At 44.3% G+C, this 15,358-nt stretch overlaps 2 protein-coding genes across 4 annotated transcripts in view; one reads left to right on the forward strand and one right to left on the reverse strand.

Annotated features, from left to right (window-relative positions):
* LOC146867044 (glutathione S-transferase omega-1-like) overlaps positions 1-8,672 on the reverse strand; it is a 97,964-nt gene extending 89,292 nt beyond the window's left edge. Inside the window, exon 1 of the mRNA XM_085603461.1 lies at positions 8,398-8,672. Within this exon, the coding sequence (XP_085459587.1) occupies positions 8,398-8,428 (31 nt within the window). The 5' untranslated portion in view covers positions 8,429-8,672. The remainder of the gene's footprint in view (positions 1-8,397) is intronic.
* LOC146867045 (endogenous retrovirus group PABLB member 1 Env polyprotein-like) overlaps positions 3,055-15,358 on the forward strand; it is a 39,715-nt gene continuing 27,411 nt past the window's right edge. Inside the window, exon 1 of one of the 3 annotated variants that reach the window (XM_085603458.1) lies at positions 3,055-3,125. The gene's annotated coding sequence lies outside the window, so the exon portion shown is untranslated. Of the gene's footprint in view, positions 3,126-8,839; positions 8,986-15,358 lie in introns of those variants that run through there. The other 2 variants (XM_085603460.1, XM_085603457.1) reach the window with 2 other exon arrangements.

The following is a 15,358-nucleotide window of genomic DNA, read 5'->3' on the forward strand; positions in this document are numbered from 1 at the left end:
CACAAAGCCACACAAAGTAGTATTGGGTGTCTTAGTAAATGCAAGAATGACTTTGCGTCTGGGCTGTACCACTAAAGTGATGCAGCCAGACTCAAAAATCATAATAAATCTGGTCTTAAATGTTTTTGAGATATGTATCCCTTGTTCGGTTCATTTTTATGCATCCTGTCCTCATCCTAAACATTGCGGCAGGCGGGGTGTTACAAAGGTATATTACAGGAAAGTTTAATTAGAGGTGTACTGATTGGTGGTCAAGTGCAGGAAAATTGAAAATGCTTTTTTTTGGAATCCTGGCCATATGAACCGAGCCTTCCCTTGGCCAACTCTCATCTTGCAGTGGCGTAACATTAGCCCCCGCGGAGCAGGGGAGAGAGGGTGAGCCACAGGGGGCACCCTCAGTACAGTACACTGACTGAGTCTTGGACCAGTTAGTTAAATTGATAAACTCGGCACCGACTGTGCACAGGCGGTGGGCCATTATTAAAAAAGCCCCTCGGAGGCTCAGCGCGAGCGCGGTGAAGTAACACAAAATGACAGGGCCTGCCACTCCCCTGCAGAACGTGATGAGGGTTAATAGGGCCCTGAAGGGCTTGCCCCCCGCATTGCCCCATTGCACTGCAGGGACCTAGGTTATGGCACTGGCTGATGGTGCACAGTGAGAATGAAAGAGTGCTAGAGAGATGCCTGGCAGGCTAACTTGTTGCTCAAGGGGCGGGAATACATTTGACATTTTGATCCCTGAGAAAATAGTAGGAATTGAACTCTTAAGTCTGAATCGGCCTTAGTCTTAACTTTTTGCCATTCTCAAATCAGTGTACTTGAAACTGTGCAACCCCTCTGTCAGGTGGGAAAATGCAAATGAGGACAAAATGATGGGGCAGCGGCACTGCTTTACAACCAGCAAATGCGCTACTGGTGTCCTGCACCATCTCACTTGTCTTTAGGAGGGTGAAAACCAGTGCTTAAACCGGTACCGAATTGTCAACACTGGCACTTATGACTGCCTAAATGGCTAATTTAGAGAGGACCACAACAACAGGTAATTATTAATTAAAAATACAAATAAAAAAATCACTATTACTTGCCACCAAAGCCATTCTTATAGCTTTGAGGGCCTGAAATAGTCTGAATTGTAGGAGTGTGATGGTTAGTAGTGGTGCTTGGCAGCGCTGGCAAGGGCAATGTGTGGGGCAAGCTGCAGAGGCCTCCTGGCGAGTACTCTGGCATGTATTTTTTATTAATTTTACAAATTAAGCACTGGTGGAAACAAAACGTTTAATAGGACCAACTAAATTATTCTGCTATTCATCAGAATATTTCACAGCAGAAAGCAGAGAGTAAACCAATCTGAGGTTGTGTGCAGGGGGATAGAGAATAGAAAATCTCGTTTCAGGTTAGACCACAGCACTACAATCGGCTCCTTGTTTCCATGTATCACAGCAACTGTGTGGAGCAATTGCGACAGAGGAAACCAGTTGTGTCGAAGGTTTGCATGCAAGGGTTGGCATCATTCTAAAAGTTGAGACTTGACACTGCCTATACATGGGTTCCTTTTTCAGTTATATTTTCGTTTAACCCATCTCAACATCCTGAAAAGCTGAAATGGCTAGGATAGTTCTGGGCAAACGTTGGGAGTATCCACACGTTCACATATGGTGCAAGCATGCTGCTATGCAGGGCCTGGGACGCTGTGTGGTCTTCAGGGTGGGGTAGGGAGAGTCGCGGTGTGTTGTGTGGTCATGCACAGTGTAAACTTCAGGTGCGACAGCGCCAGCAGTCTGCACCCGCTTTCAAAGCTGCAAGGTTGGCGGAGTACTACACCCTGTTGAAAAAGGTGAGGAATACTTCACAGAGTGGATTAAAATGCAATGGTCACACTCCTTTCTTGTTTGAGGGAAGCTAGATACAGTTTGCAGCAAAGATTGCCCAGGACTACAGTTGGTAACTACATTTCTAAATGGGAAAAGATGGAATAATGCTTCTTGGTTGCTATCTAGTTGGTTTCAAGGCAGGGCGGTAAATCTAACTTTTAAAATGCTTTCTTAGTCACCCAGTTGGAGAGAAAAGTAAACCCGCTCAAGTGAGGCAATTTTAACAGCTGTATGTGCTACAGTCTAGACGATCACACTTCTGAGCCCTTGTAAATTCGGATTCCTCCCTTTTCTGATCCCACCATCTGGTCGTCATTCTGCTCATAGTTTTCTTTATTGCTTGTCTGCCACGTCTCCCTCTTTCTTTCTCAGCTCTCCCAATCTGCCGTAAATTACACCCCATGTACCGTATACCCCTGCTGCATACTTGCAGCCAGGTAGTTTAAAGAGCTGCACTACCTTTCACACAGTACATACGTGTATTCAAAAAAGGTCGGGTGCAGTCTGTTTTCATGGCGTATATAGCTTTACTGTCTACGTGTTTACTTCTAAGAGGCACCCTGCTTGTTTCCCACCTATATGCAATTGCATGCACTGCTGTGCATACAAGTGCATATAGGTAGTATATAGATAGTTACTGTACATACAATTTGTTCTGCTGTTTTTTACATCAGAAGAGTTTTGCATATGTTGACTTGACTCACATGTATGAAATTTAACATTGTGATACTAGCATTTTGTTGCTCCAATTTACACAGCTAACATGTGGAGCTGATTATTATTTTTTCATCTTCGAATAACTTCGCCATAAATCAGTTTGTATTTTCGCATCACTTGGCAAAAAGGTTGTATAGACATTTTTTTTATAAATATATGACACGTTGTGTTAAAGCTTTTTCAATGTGAATCATCATGTACATTATCCAATTGTTTGTAACGCAGGTTTATATTTTTCCTTATTCTTCCTTATTTCTTCTATCATTTTGGGTATCGTAGTTTAACTTCACTAATCACTTTATAGTATTCACTCGCAGTAATTGACTTCACTAGAGAAAGATGGCCGCCCGATCACTTGGTAACCGTTTTGAACACACACAAGTCCTATTTCTATGGGCATTATGTTTCACGCTCACCGCCAAACCTCCGCTGTTCACGAGACACTGGTGCCATTACAGCACCGGATTTTGAACAGTGTTGATCCCCGTTGCGTGCGCATCGAAGAAAACGTGATTGGACTTTATCACCTTTACATGAGTAAGTTCATGGCAGTCTCATAGTCATTCTTATTCACTCCATTCATAGAATTTTATAAAGGGTTCTTGCTTTCTTTTTTCATTCAGATTGTCCCTTTCATTATTTGGAGTAACCTTTTCCACAAATGATCCTCAGTCTTTTCACGTACAGGTGAGAAAGACATCCTTGATGCACAAGAGTTTGTTTGAACATTTACACACCTCTAATTATTAGAAAAATTAAGTGTATTCTCAATAATTCTTTTAAGGCAGGTTATGCAGCGACATTGCGTAATTATGCCCACGACTTTGACTTAAACCAAGTACCACCGTCAGTTTCATCATGTAAGATGTAGTTAGCTGATCACAGCATTTGTGCGCATTATGATTCGTTATAAGCACATTCATGCATGGACATCTCTTCATGTCTGACATTTCAAGGTAATGCAGGTATCACACAAATTAGACGCGATTCTTAGATTTACTTAACCACATCACGGTTTGATTCATTATTTTCCTCAAACTGGTGGCGTAGGTATCTATCTTTTTTCCTCTTCTGTTCCTGAGTTTTTCACTACATAGTTTATCAAATAACAGATTGGTAACACTAATCCACTCGGATATTAAGGTGGTATTGGTTATACCTCAGAGGCGTTTTTCCGGGTTTCATATTTAAAACGCTCTGTTTCTCATTCTTTTCAAATTTACTTGTTTTTCTCCCGGTCACTAAAAGGCCACATTAACATAAAAATCAACAATGAATATGAATATAAGTGATTACTTATTTTGTATATATTTATTTTAGATTTCCCTGAAGAAGGGTGCATAGAACACCCGAAATGCATTGGGAATATACATTTTTGTTCTGAATGTCAAGCACTCGAATCATCAAACTGAAGTTTTTTCAACAATTCATTAACTCTTCTTCTGAATAAAGAAGTATTGGACAACTTTGAACTTCACTGTTTTTCACGTTTTAATTCTTCCAGCACATTACCTTATGATTGGTTTCATTAATCTACTTGTTTCATCGTTTCATTGTTTACATTTTAGATAGATAAAATTTGCGAATACTCCAGATGGAGTACCCCAGGTAGTGCTCACTTTGTCCAGAACTATTAGGTCCTGGTTCTCTTGTTACTTTTAGAAAGTGGGCATTTCTCTGCTTATGACTCTTTGTGGTTTGCAGGCTGACTCCAATACATGTCTAGGGCTGGGTGACAGCTACACTTGGTGCATCCTTTCCAGGCAGCCATAACACTGAAAGGGCAGGGTGTGACAGGGATTACATCTGCATACTGATGGTCTTCCTGGTCTGGGTGAGGTGATCACACTTTACATTTTTATAGGTTATGACCTGCCCTCAGACAAAGGACTGATTTACCCCCTACTGATCGCCTGGAGCCAGAGCTGGGTTGAAAGGGATTCTTGGGAACTTCCAAGGGTTCCTTTGAAGTAACCCCTTCACCAAAGACAATTTTGAGTACAAGAATAAAGGGTCTGACCCCATGTTTTAAGACACTGCGTGGACTTGTAACCAGATGCTCTTAGCTCTACAGTCTGCACATTGCCAGAGGACTGCTGTGCTGCCAGGAGGAATCGCCTTTGAGACTGTTTGCTTTGCTGTGTTGGTCTGCTGACTGCTGGGCTGCAGGAAGGACTGCTACTATGCATCCTGCCTTATGTGCTGGCCTGCCCCCTGCCTATTTGCTCTGTGTGCCCCAGTGATCTCCAGGGACTGGTTGGCTTTCCCCCTCCCTGTTCTGGTGGGATCTAGAAGGATTCCATTAAACCACATAGAGATCGACCGTGGGACTCGTGAGTCCAACCGTGGGACTCGTGAGTCCAACCATCAGCATATTTTCAATCACCACATGTTGAGCGCTTTCTTTTCAGCACAAGAATCAGCACGCACCTCTTCTGTCCCGGGACCAGTGTACATCTCCTGTGCACCCTTCCTTTCCTGGCGCTGCCCTCTCCAGTGAGGGGGAGCTGTCACAGCAGCATGGGAAACACCAGGTAGGGGCGTACGTAGCATGGAAGAACTCCGCTGACAAAACGTGGTGGGTGGGGCCTGATCGCTAGAGAAGACATGCCGGAATTGTTTCACCGGAGCTTCAGTGGAGGAGACGCCCCAGGCCATCACATGGAGACAACGCCTCCTTGCTTGCCCCACTGGGGAGCCCTTTGTGGTGTGGCCCCAGGAGCACAATACCTGCTCCTTGATCGGCGACGCCCTGAAGGATTCTCCCTGCGAGGCCCTTCCCAGCTGGGGAGTCTCATCGCCGAAGAGAGAGACACTTGAGAAAACCATGTCAGCACCACTCTCCCCAGCCTGCAGCTCACTATCGAGGCTGCCCGTACCTCCCATGCCCAGAGGGGTTCCCTGGTGAGGGGAGCTCCCCCTGTAAGACCATAACATGGGCCAGAGGAAACCGCAGCGGCACCTAGAATGGCAGGTCCATTCTAGGTGCCGCTGCGGTTTCCTCCACTGAATGTGGAGGAAGGAAAGAGGTCTCCTGGCATGGTTGTATGACTTTGTGCCCCCCCCCCCTTTCTCCTGTGATGACTGCACCATGGGGGCATTGATTTTACCTGCGCACAAATGTCCTGTTTTGGGGCTTGGGGGAAAATTGAGAATGATACAGAGATCACTGTATAACGATTAGTAGGCAAATGGGTGCGCTGTGCTGTATGATTTCAGGGTGATTCTAGTGTTTTAAGCAAAGTTACAGTACTTGCAAACATGTGGAGATTTGTGTGCTTTTAATAATCTGCTGCATTTCATTCCCTGATATATATAGCTTTTGCCTTGCATTGTTCACAATAACGAGTACTATATAGGTGATTGCATAATATGTACAGCATTTAAGATTCAAATCATTTGGTCTTGTTTTATGAACACTATAACATATATATTTTTCATATAATCCTGTGTGAAGTCTTTTCTGTGGTGGATTCATCGTGTTTCTGTGTGTTGCGTAAATGCGTTACAGATTGCCTCGGATGAGAAGCCTTCCTGCTCTTGCTCAAAGCTACCAAAGGGTGAGCACATGTTATATTTGGTGTGTAACTTACTTGCACTGACTAGCAAGAGTGGTGGGTTCTGCCTGGCTTAGGTGCCAACACTGGCTAACCAGAAACCCCATTTTTAACTCCAAGGAACCAGTATTTAGCAGGTTTTATTTGCTTGTCTTTAGAATGATCATAAAATATGCATTTAATATTTGGGGCATTTGAGTAACAGCTCTGTGAGGATTCATTAGATTTCAGTTTAAAACCACCAGCAAATAAAAACTATGAGGGTTGTCATTTCTGGAAAAAAACAGAATTCACATCCATAGAAGGACGTCACCCCAAAGACCGTTTCAGTAGTTAGTAATGCGAGAATCTTGGCTAAAAACCGGTGTGGTTGCCCCTCTGCAGAATGTATCTGAACTGCACCGGCTACACTCTTGAACCTACTTCATTTGGATGTAAGATGAGAATGGAAAAACATTTCAAATATTTCTTACTTTAACCCACATTACAAGTGCACAGTTTCACATGGACTAATAACTAAGTGGAATTATGCCACTTTCAATTATAAACTGACAATTCTGGGCTCAGTGGCAATGCACATGTAATTGCTGCTGCCGGTGCGGGGGTTGTGGAAAGCAGCAGAGCACACCCTGGCCCTGCCTGAAACCTACACCAGTATGGGAGAAATAGACAATACACTCCGAGTACGGACAGCAGGCTGCTCAGAGCAGGTGAAAAATATCACCCACTTTCTCCCTGGAAGAGGTCAACAAAAGGCATGGTAGTAGACCCGGTATTTCTATGTCTGTGCTGGTATTTCCATTTTGGGGAAAAACTTTAACCCCTTGAGTGCCCCGCCCTTTCCCCGCCCTGTGCCGGCCCTTTCATTAGCGGGCGGGGTTCATGACGAGATAGTCTCGTCATGGGCACAGCGCAACCGCGGCCCATGACGAGACCATCTCGTCATGGGCACTCAAGAGGTTAAGTAATCAGAATTGGGTGTGGTAAGACTGGCCGGAGACGGAAATTCTAGTCTGCCATTCCCATGGTATCACCGCACCAAATTTTGGCCAACTCATAATGGTGGTCTTTATATGCATTTACTACATTTTACTTGCCCACTACCAAGACACCCTCATTGACATGCAGGTACGCCACCGCTTCATCGCCTTTACAGTGGCATTTAGATCCATGCTTCTTGAGCCCTTTTCACAAAATATTCGCAGATACGGATTGTGAAAATCAGCTTTTGGTATTTGTGCACATGCAAGATACACCTATACAGTGCTTAATTTAAACCTGTGGGTGCAGATGGGGCACACTAACCGTTTTCGAATGGGCGACAGGCACGTCATCTTAATTATCCGACGTTGACCCAGAACAACAGAGAAAGGTAGAAAAAGGGGAAATGGCGGACAGGAAAGATAGGAAATCCGTGTCCAAGAGAGAAAGCAGAGAATAAAAATGAACCACAAGAGAGAAATAAAATGGCAAGAAGAGGTGGATGAAAGAGGCATAAGGTGGAAGAACCAAGACTAGACAACCTTGGTGTTCAGCAACCTCAACCTCTGGCTATTATTTTGTACTTATTAAGCACTGCACCCACCTGCATTTAATGCTTTAAGAATCGGTATGAGGAAATCTAGACTAAAGGCGACGCTCAAAGTAGTGCAGAAGGTGCAGTGGCATATGATCCTTGGGATGTGTTGAAGCAACTACACCAAATTGTAACTGTGTTTTGCTAATTTGTCGAGGGGCCAAGACCTGCCCAGGGCACTTTGCTACTCCAAAGACTGAAGCCCTTATTACAAGTTGACGAAACAGGCAGGGGTAGTTAGCACATTAAGTAAGTCTAATTTAAGAATCCTTGAAAGTGGAGCATAACAGGCAAAATCGATTTTAACACCCCAAATTCTGCATGTTTTGCATTTCTTTCCCAGACCTTTTCCCCACGATACATTTTAGCAGGTTTCACCTGCTGGAACCTGTCAGGGGAAAACTGCGACGGTGTGATATTTAACACACACAAGAACACGTCCCTCTTTAATAATAAATATCTATGACGTGGTTGCATAAAATAAAGCTCATTCATTGACACCCGACATAATGTTCATAGTTAAAAACAGCAGTCGGTTAATGGTGTCGCGTGTTTATTAGAAAAAAATACAAAGTTATTTATACGATAAATTCAAACGTAAATTAGAATTTTTTTTTTTAGGTTTTCAAAATGAACGGTTTTCCGCTTGACATTATGAACAGTAAGAGATCTTTACCTTGACGCAAAGCCTTTGCAGACGCTGCCATCCCTCTCAAACGTTGCAGTTGTGCCTGGCTTATCCCTTGCACTGCGTGCCCTAAAGATGAGCTCGTTAATATCGTAAACAGGGGTCGACCGATGTTACACAACGCATGGACTTGTTTTCTTCAATTCACAGCGCGAACCCGGAAGAGCCCTGCTCGGGAATGCGCGGCTGCAGTCTCGTAAACCGCGCCGTCGTCTTCGCAAGCCTGTAATTATAGACACCGCTCCTGTTGCACCGGATCTTCAAACAGACAAAGACACGCCCCCTTACTTGATTCGTCCACGAGTTGACCAGTCTTGAAGAATCTGCTGGGTCACTGAGGAACTCAGAAAAGTTCATTGAAGTCAGTCAGGCTTCCTTTTAGGCGTGGCTTAGTAAATGCTGCAATTAGTGGCAAAGGTGAAGTGGGACTCTCGACATTTTTTCAACAGTTGGTGGCAGCATGTTTGATCTCTTGTAAGAATCTCTGTGCATGCTGAAAAAGTTCGAAGAGCGGGGGAAACTGCCATTTCAAGTTTGGCGGCCAGTGAAATGTGAAAATGGTGAGCGTAAGATTAGGTCAGTATGTATTGCATAGGAGCAAGCAAGCTTGAATATCTTTAAGAACCACTTCGACGATGTTTTAAATAAATGGGGCACATTCTATTTCGTAAACTGACTGAAAAGCCATTGTTTTTACTGATAATGTGTTAAGAACTATTTCAAAGAATTCCTTTCTTGTCAAGAAAAGCTGCCCCTGCCCTGAAAATGCTGTGATAGTCAATATTGTAGACATATTATCGCAGGGCAATATTTTGCCATTTGATTGTGTGACAAACAACTGTCCAGACACCATGCAAGAGCACTTGGGTTAGGGTTCTCCCCACTTAAACTTTTACAAAGTGGTTGCATGCCCTGCAGTAACAAAGACTCCCACTGAAAAAGGCAGATGCCCTTAATTTGAAACGTGCCGGCATGTCAAGCTGACAGGCTGACGCAAGGGGTAATGCAAGATTCCCTCCCTCAAAGAATATGTACAGCATGACAGCAGTAAAACAAGCAGCTGTCTCTTACAAAATGCAACTGCAGTGCAAGCCTCCCAACGCTTCATAGAAGTCATGTATCCCCTGCAGTGATATTCACATTCACTGTGTTTTTTCACAATTCTACAGTGTAAAAAGACTTTTATGAGGGTTGAGAGGCAACAGGGGAAACAGGGAAGGCAGAAGGGAGAGCAAATTACAGGGAAAAAGGAAGGACTCAGGCGTTCCAGGTGGGAGACAGGGTGGGAAGAGAAGAATAAAAATAAAAATATCATTAATGTGGCTGTCATTGCAGTGTATATACAATAGCTGTGTATTTCCCAGTGCAGCATTAGTGGATCAGGAGCAGAGGTATCAATGCCCAGGAGTTTGAAGAACCATTAAGCCCCAATTATGACTTTACTATCTAAGGGGAGGTAGATGGGTCCATTTTCCCAGCTTGTTTGAGGGGCCATTGCATCATTGCAACTAGGCCTGGGCGAAAATTTAGTTCCGTTCGCGGAAATTGCGATAATTTGACATTTTCGCGTTCCGCGGAAAGCGCGAAAATGTCAAAATTTCCGCATTCCGCAGCTTAGCGATAATTTGGTTCTTGCTTGCGCTGTAAAATAATACATTCTTGTGCGCGCACGATCGCCTTACCTGAATCCCTGCGTTCGCCGACAAGTTTTCGTGATCCGGTCGCGTTCTCCATGAGATGTTGTATTGTTTTTAGCCATTTGCGCTGTCTCACGACAGTTCGCGCCCGCAGTGACGTCATGCGTCGCGCGATCACGTCTTTCTTCTCACGATCATGCACCGCGAGACAACTGAAAACAAGATGGCCGCGCCCGCGAGCAACCACATGGGTAAGTTGGCGAGCTGCAACCATGCAGAAAATCTCGCGAACATGTGGGAAAAAAACTTGCGCATCTTCGCGATATTTCCGCGTGTTTTCAATAAATTTTAACATTTTCGCGATAATTTGCGAAAGTGGATTTCGCAAATTCCGCCCACCCCAATGCTCTGCAGTAACATTTATATTCATTGTACATTTTCCTGTTTCTACAGATGAAAGAGGATCGAGACAGGGCAGAGAGATGTGTGTCACATAGATAAGGCTAAACAGTAGTGCCAACGGTGGGATGAGAAGGACTCTAAGAGAAGTAAAATATGCACCAGAATTGGCGGGATGAGCAGGAGCGTGGCACCCATACATTTCCAGTAACAAGTTGTGACGTGCGAGGCAGGCAATGCTGGCACTGGCAAAAGGAAGGTGGTCTGACTCTCCTCTCTCTCGGCCTGATCTTTCCATGGGGTGACCAGTGGAGCCACCAGCATGATCATATTGCTGTGTGATGGTTTGAATTTTTTAATCCCTTCTTCAGCTACAAGGATTTGAAATGAGTGCTCTTAGAGCTTCTCGGTTCGGGGTTGGGAAGTCGGCTCACTGTGAATTTTCCCTTTGCATTTGCTCCCTTTCAGGTTAGTGTCCAGAGCAACAGATTGTAAGGGGTCTGCCCTGAAAGCTGAAAATACCACAAGGCCTGTCCCTATGCCTCTGTCCCCATTCAATAATTTCCATTGTTTTGTTTTTAAAGTGGCCACCCCTCCCTCTCTGGTTGTGTTTTCATTTCCTGTAAGGAGGAGAACACAGAGAGCTCCTCTACATGCAGCTCCGGGAAATAATAGCAAGAGGAGAAGAAAAAGCAGGAAAGATGCCTGGTGCTGCTGGGTACAGATTTAGGATCAGACTGGAACAGATAATCGGCGCGGGCTCCAAATTAAAGGTAGCCCGCCCACCCTGACCAGCCGGAGCAGCCCTTCGGGCACTGCCTGATTGCTCTATAGTTACAAATGAAGGTAGAGGCACAAGAGAAGGGAATGTAACTGGCAGTGGAAGAAAGAAGAAAATACCATGAGAGGGTAATGGAGTATACAATCCTGGCACTGCAGGGAAAATGTGAAGATACAATGAGAGAACAGGGTATCAATGTAGTAAGTTGCATGAAACTCAGGAAAGTGGCATTGTGAGTTAAGTGTTTTTTGTTGAAATGTGGAAATATGGATTTTTCTGGTCAGTTATGTCCCCTATCTTGGACCCCAACGGTTCTATGTACATGTTACAAGTACATGTATGTTCCCTCCAGTTCCAGTTATGAAGACGCAAATACATGTGCGTCCACCGTCAACATGCCCTCTGTCAGATCCGCCATGAATAGGCCGGATATTCCATTCCTAAGTACGAAAGGCCACCGCCTTTATATGGCTCACTTATGCCATTTTACAGTCCAGGCAAGTAGGCCCTGATTCTGTCATCAAAACTCTTCTTGCCTTCTGCCTCTGAAAGCTCCAGTCTGAGCCTGCATCTGTGACCATGAACTTTGTCTCATTCTCTGCGCGGCTCACAGCCTGACATCAGCCTATTCTCTGCCAAGAACTGTATTTCACCTTCGAGTTATCTGCTTCCCCCTCAGCCGATGCATTCCTGCCTAGTAGTTTAAGTAAACATTCTTCCAGTTACCAAGCAAAGGGCCCGGCTTCTAAGTCTTAATACAAGTAATTCATAGCCCTGTTACTATGGAAGATTCCTGCCCTCGCATTTAGTGTAGACACTTAGACGCTTGTACACGCACGCACAGTCAGTATAGAATAGATTCTGTCCGAGAGTCCTTCCTTTGTGGATAACATAGTTCTTTAAACATAGGATGTTAGATATGATTTGGGATTAGGTTGACTTGACCCCCCAGACTTTTTGTCTCCACATGTAGAGCTAAATGTCAAGTCCCCTTCACCCCCTAGTTACACGTCAATCACACGTCATAATGCTGCGCGCGCATCTATGCCAAGTATTATCTTATAGATCCACCTATACATGACATCACAACCAATTATGTTCCTTTTTACTCTTTATTACACCCATTTTCGGTTACGCATGATATATCGTCATTTTCCTTATCAATTGTTACGCCTACTGTATTCGCTTCATTGTAATGTATGTTCTATAAAAGCCATTTTATGTCAATAATGTATGTACTTCACTTCCTGAACCTTCGTGGTGACGGAACTTGGAGCATCCGATTATAATCGAGTATTGGAATAAAGCCCATTCCGAACCTCTAATACCACGGATTCTGCCTCTCATTTTACTGAGCTATTTTATTATGTTTCTGTATCAAATTCAGTCCCGGTAAAGGAAAATTATTTACCACATGATGGCGCCCGAACAGGGACACTTTCTCATCTCACGCGCCGGCGGTGAGTTGCAGGCCCGGTCTCCTGCCACAGCTGGACGGACAATAACGCGTACCAGCAGGATTTCCTGTATCTCCCTCCGGTCAAGCGGGGGCGACTGAGACTGCGATCGACACCCAGACGAGGCGGTGAGAAGTGCGAAGTATCCCGACCAGAGCCTAGCTGAGAGAGCAAGATCCGAGGTATACAGAGGCCCACCAGTGTCTGAAGTCCCAAGTCGAGTCCAGTGTCCGACGAGTCGAGTCGAGTCCAGTCCGATTCAAGTTCAAGTTACCGAGGCCTTCCGTTTCCGAAGCTACCCGGTGAGTACCATTGCCGGGGAGGCATTTCTGACGTGCACATAGGTTGTGCCGGTCAAGACGGGTTTGGGTACACAAATCCGGTCTGCACTGTTTTAGTAGTGTATCTGTACTGTTAAGCAGTATATCAAGTATTCCGAAGTATCTAGTTATTGTCAAGAATTAAGCTTGGTGATTAGTTATGCAGACAATCATCATTGTTGTTTCAGTTAAAGGTTTAATGTTTACATGTTAAATATGTTTAAGTATGTTCTGTATATTGTGGTATGAATGACTGTTCATTATCGTGTTTATTGTATTAAGTCTGTTCAAAAATCAAGTATCAGGTCAGTTGGTCAAAATCAAGTATAAGGTCAGTTTTCAATATGCCGCTCTTTTCGAAATTAAGACAGATCACCACCAGAAAAGGGGTACTCGAAGAGGCCGTTCCTATTCCTCCTAGGGACACCCCAGGGTACTTCATGTATCATAAACATGGCCTAGACGCCATATTATTTCTTGATTTATGGGTAGACTATACCAAGGAATTACCAGAAAGTCAGAGGTGGCCCACAGCGGGAGCCTGGGATGCAGAGTGCATCATGAAAGTAGAAGAAGAGTTATGGAAAAGGAAAGTCAGACAGTCACAGAAAGATGCCATTGAATTATGGCGTAAAGAATCACATAGACGAACAGAAAAAGCACGTAGACAGGAAGAGAAGAGTAAAGAGAATTCCAATAAAGTTCAAGAAAATCTATTAATTGAGGAAGGTATCCGAGTGAAAGCAGAACAAGTAGACAGACAAAGAAATGCCCTTATGAATGATATGTACCCCCTTCTGGCCGAAGGATTACCTAAGGCTACTCCAGAGATACCGAAAGACTTGCCAACTCCATTGTTTCCAATAAAGGTACATCCTAAGGGGCATCCTAGAACCGCAGAAGACGTTTTTCTTTCCTCATATTTAGATGACGCAGCTCCCGAGTATGCTAATTCCGCCCCGCATAGACCGCATACCAGGGAGGTTCAACGCCAAGATCCAGTACCCGTATCGTTACAGCAACAAGTTCTGACACAAGTTCCGGCAAGCACATCTGTTTCTGCATCCGCTCCTACAGCTACTTCTATAGCTGTGTCCACACCTGTAGTTGCTGTGTCACGTTCGACGAATCCTTTCACACCCGACACCCCAGATGGGGCCACGGGAGGTGCTACCAATATCTTTTCTACGCCGCCTAGAATAAATAAACTTACTTTTCAAGAGTCAGCACATTCACGTACACCCAAACTCATAAGTGCCCGTGCGCTGAAGGAACTTCTTATAGATTGCAGATATGACCCCGTGCCCGGTAAAGAGGACGAAATGACCCTAGCATCATTACGTATCAGACGAGCCGCAGTGTATTTAGGGAAGTTACCAGGAATGACTGCGCATCTAGATAATATATACCATTTTGTCCAAACAGGGCGAGATCCAGAATGTATTCACAGAGCTATGGAATACCAGAAAGTAGAGATACAGGGGGAACTGTTACGTTTCCTCATAAACTGTGTGATCAGAAATCAAGACCGACCGGGGGTAGACCCGGAAGCAATGCAAATTCTTACAAGATGGAGCCAGAATATATCAGAAGGGAGACATGATAAACAAAATTGTATAATAGCCATGTGCCGAAAGATCCGTAAAGAAATAGAACGCCTACACGAAGAGAGATTAGAGGTAGACGAGTTCGAACAAAGCGAGGAAGAAGGGTCAGGACCGCCCACAGGACAGTCAGAAACTATAGCCTATGTAGGTAAAAGAAGATCTTATAATAGTACGAGATGTCTTATTGACCCGATACGCCCGATATGTCCAGACAATAACAGGGGTTTCCCAACACCCATAGTCCATATAAGGTCTAACGAGCATTCGTTCCAAACAGCTGACAAACTACTCCGAGAACGAAGGGGTTATCATTTTCTCGATTCTATGGATGAACAAGATTTAGCCAGGGCAGCTGTCCATTGGGTGGACAGTCCCGGAAAATATAGTGATGATACAGTAGTACGCACATTTTTGAATCTCACCCCAGATGAACAGAGGTTAGCTGGGATTTATATGATTCAACAACTCATTATACTATATCGGAGTCAACATTCAGATCCTGGTCCCTTACCCGACATATTGACTGAATTACTCACGAATAGATGGAGAGGTTCAGGTACTAAATTAATTAAAGAAATTCTAGAATCAAGAAAGCAATATATTCTTTTTGTATGTTCAGAACATGTTCCATTGTCCGTCAAGGAAAGAACCACGTATCACATGGATAGACAGAATCCCTTACGAGAAGTGCACCCAATAAAGGGCGAGGACAATCAGTTCAAACGCGTATTTGTATACACGCCCATAT

The sequence above is a fragment of the Triturus cristatus genome, chromosome 1_2 (assembly GCF_964204655.1).
Source record: "Triturus cristatus chromosome 1_2, aTriCri1.1, whole genome shotgun sequence".
In the NCBI taxonomy this organism is placed as follows: domain Eukaryota; kingdom Metazoa; phylum Chordata; class Amphibia; order Caudata; family Salamandridae; genus Triturus; species Triturus cristatus.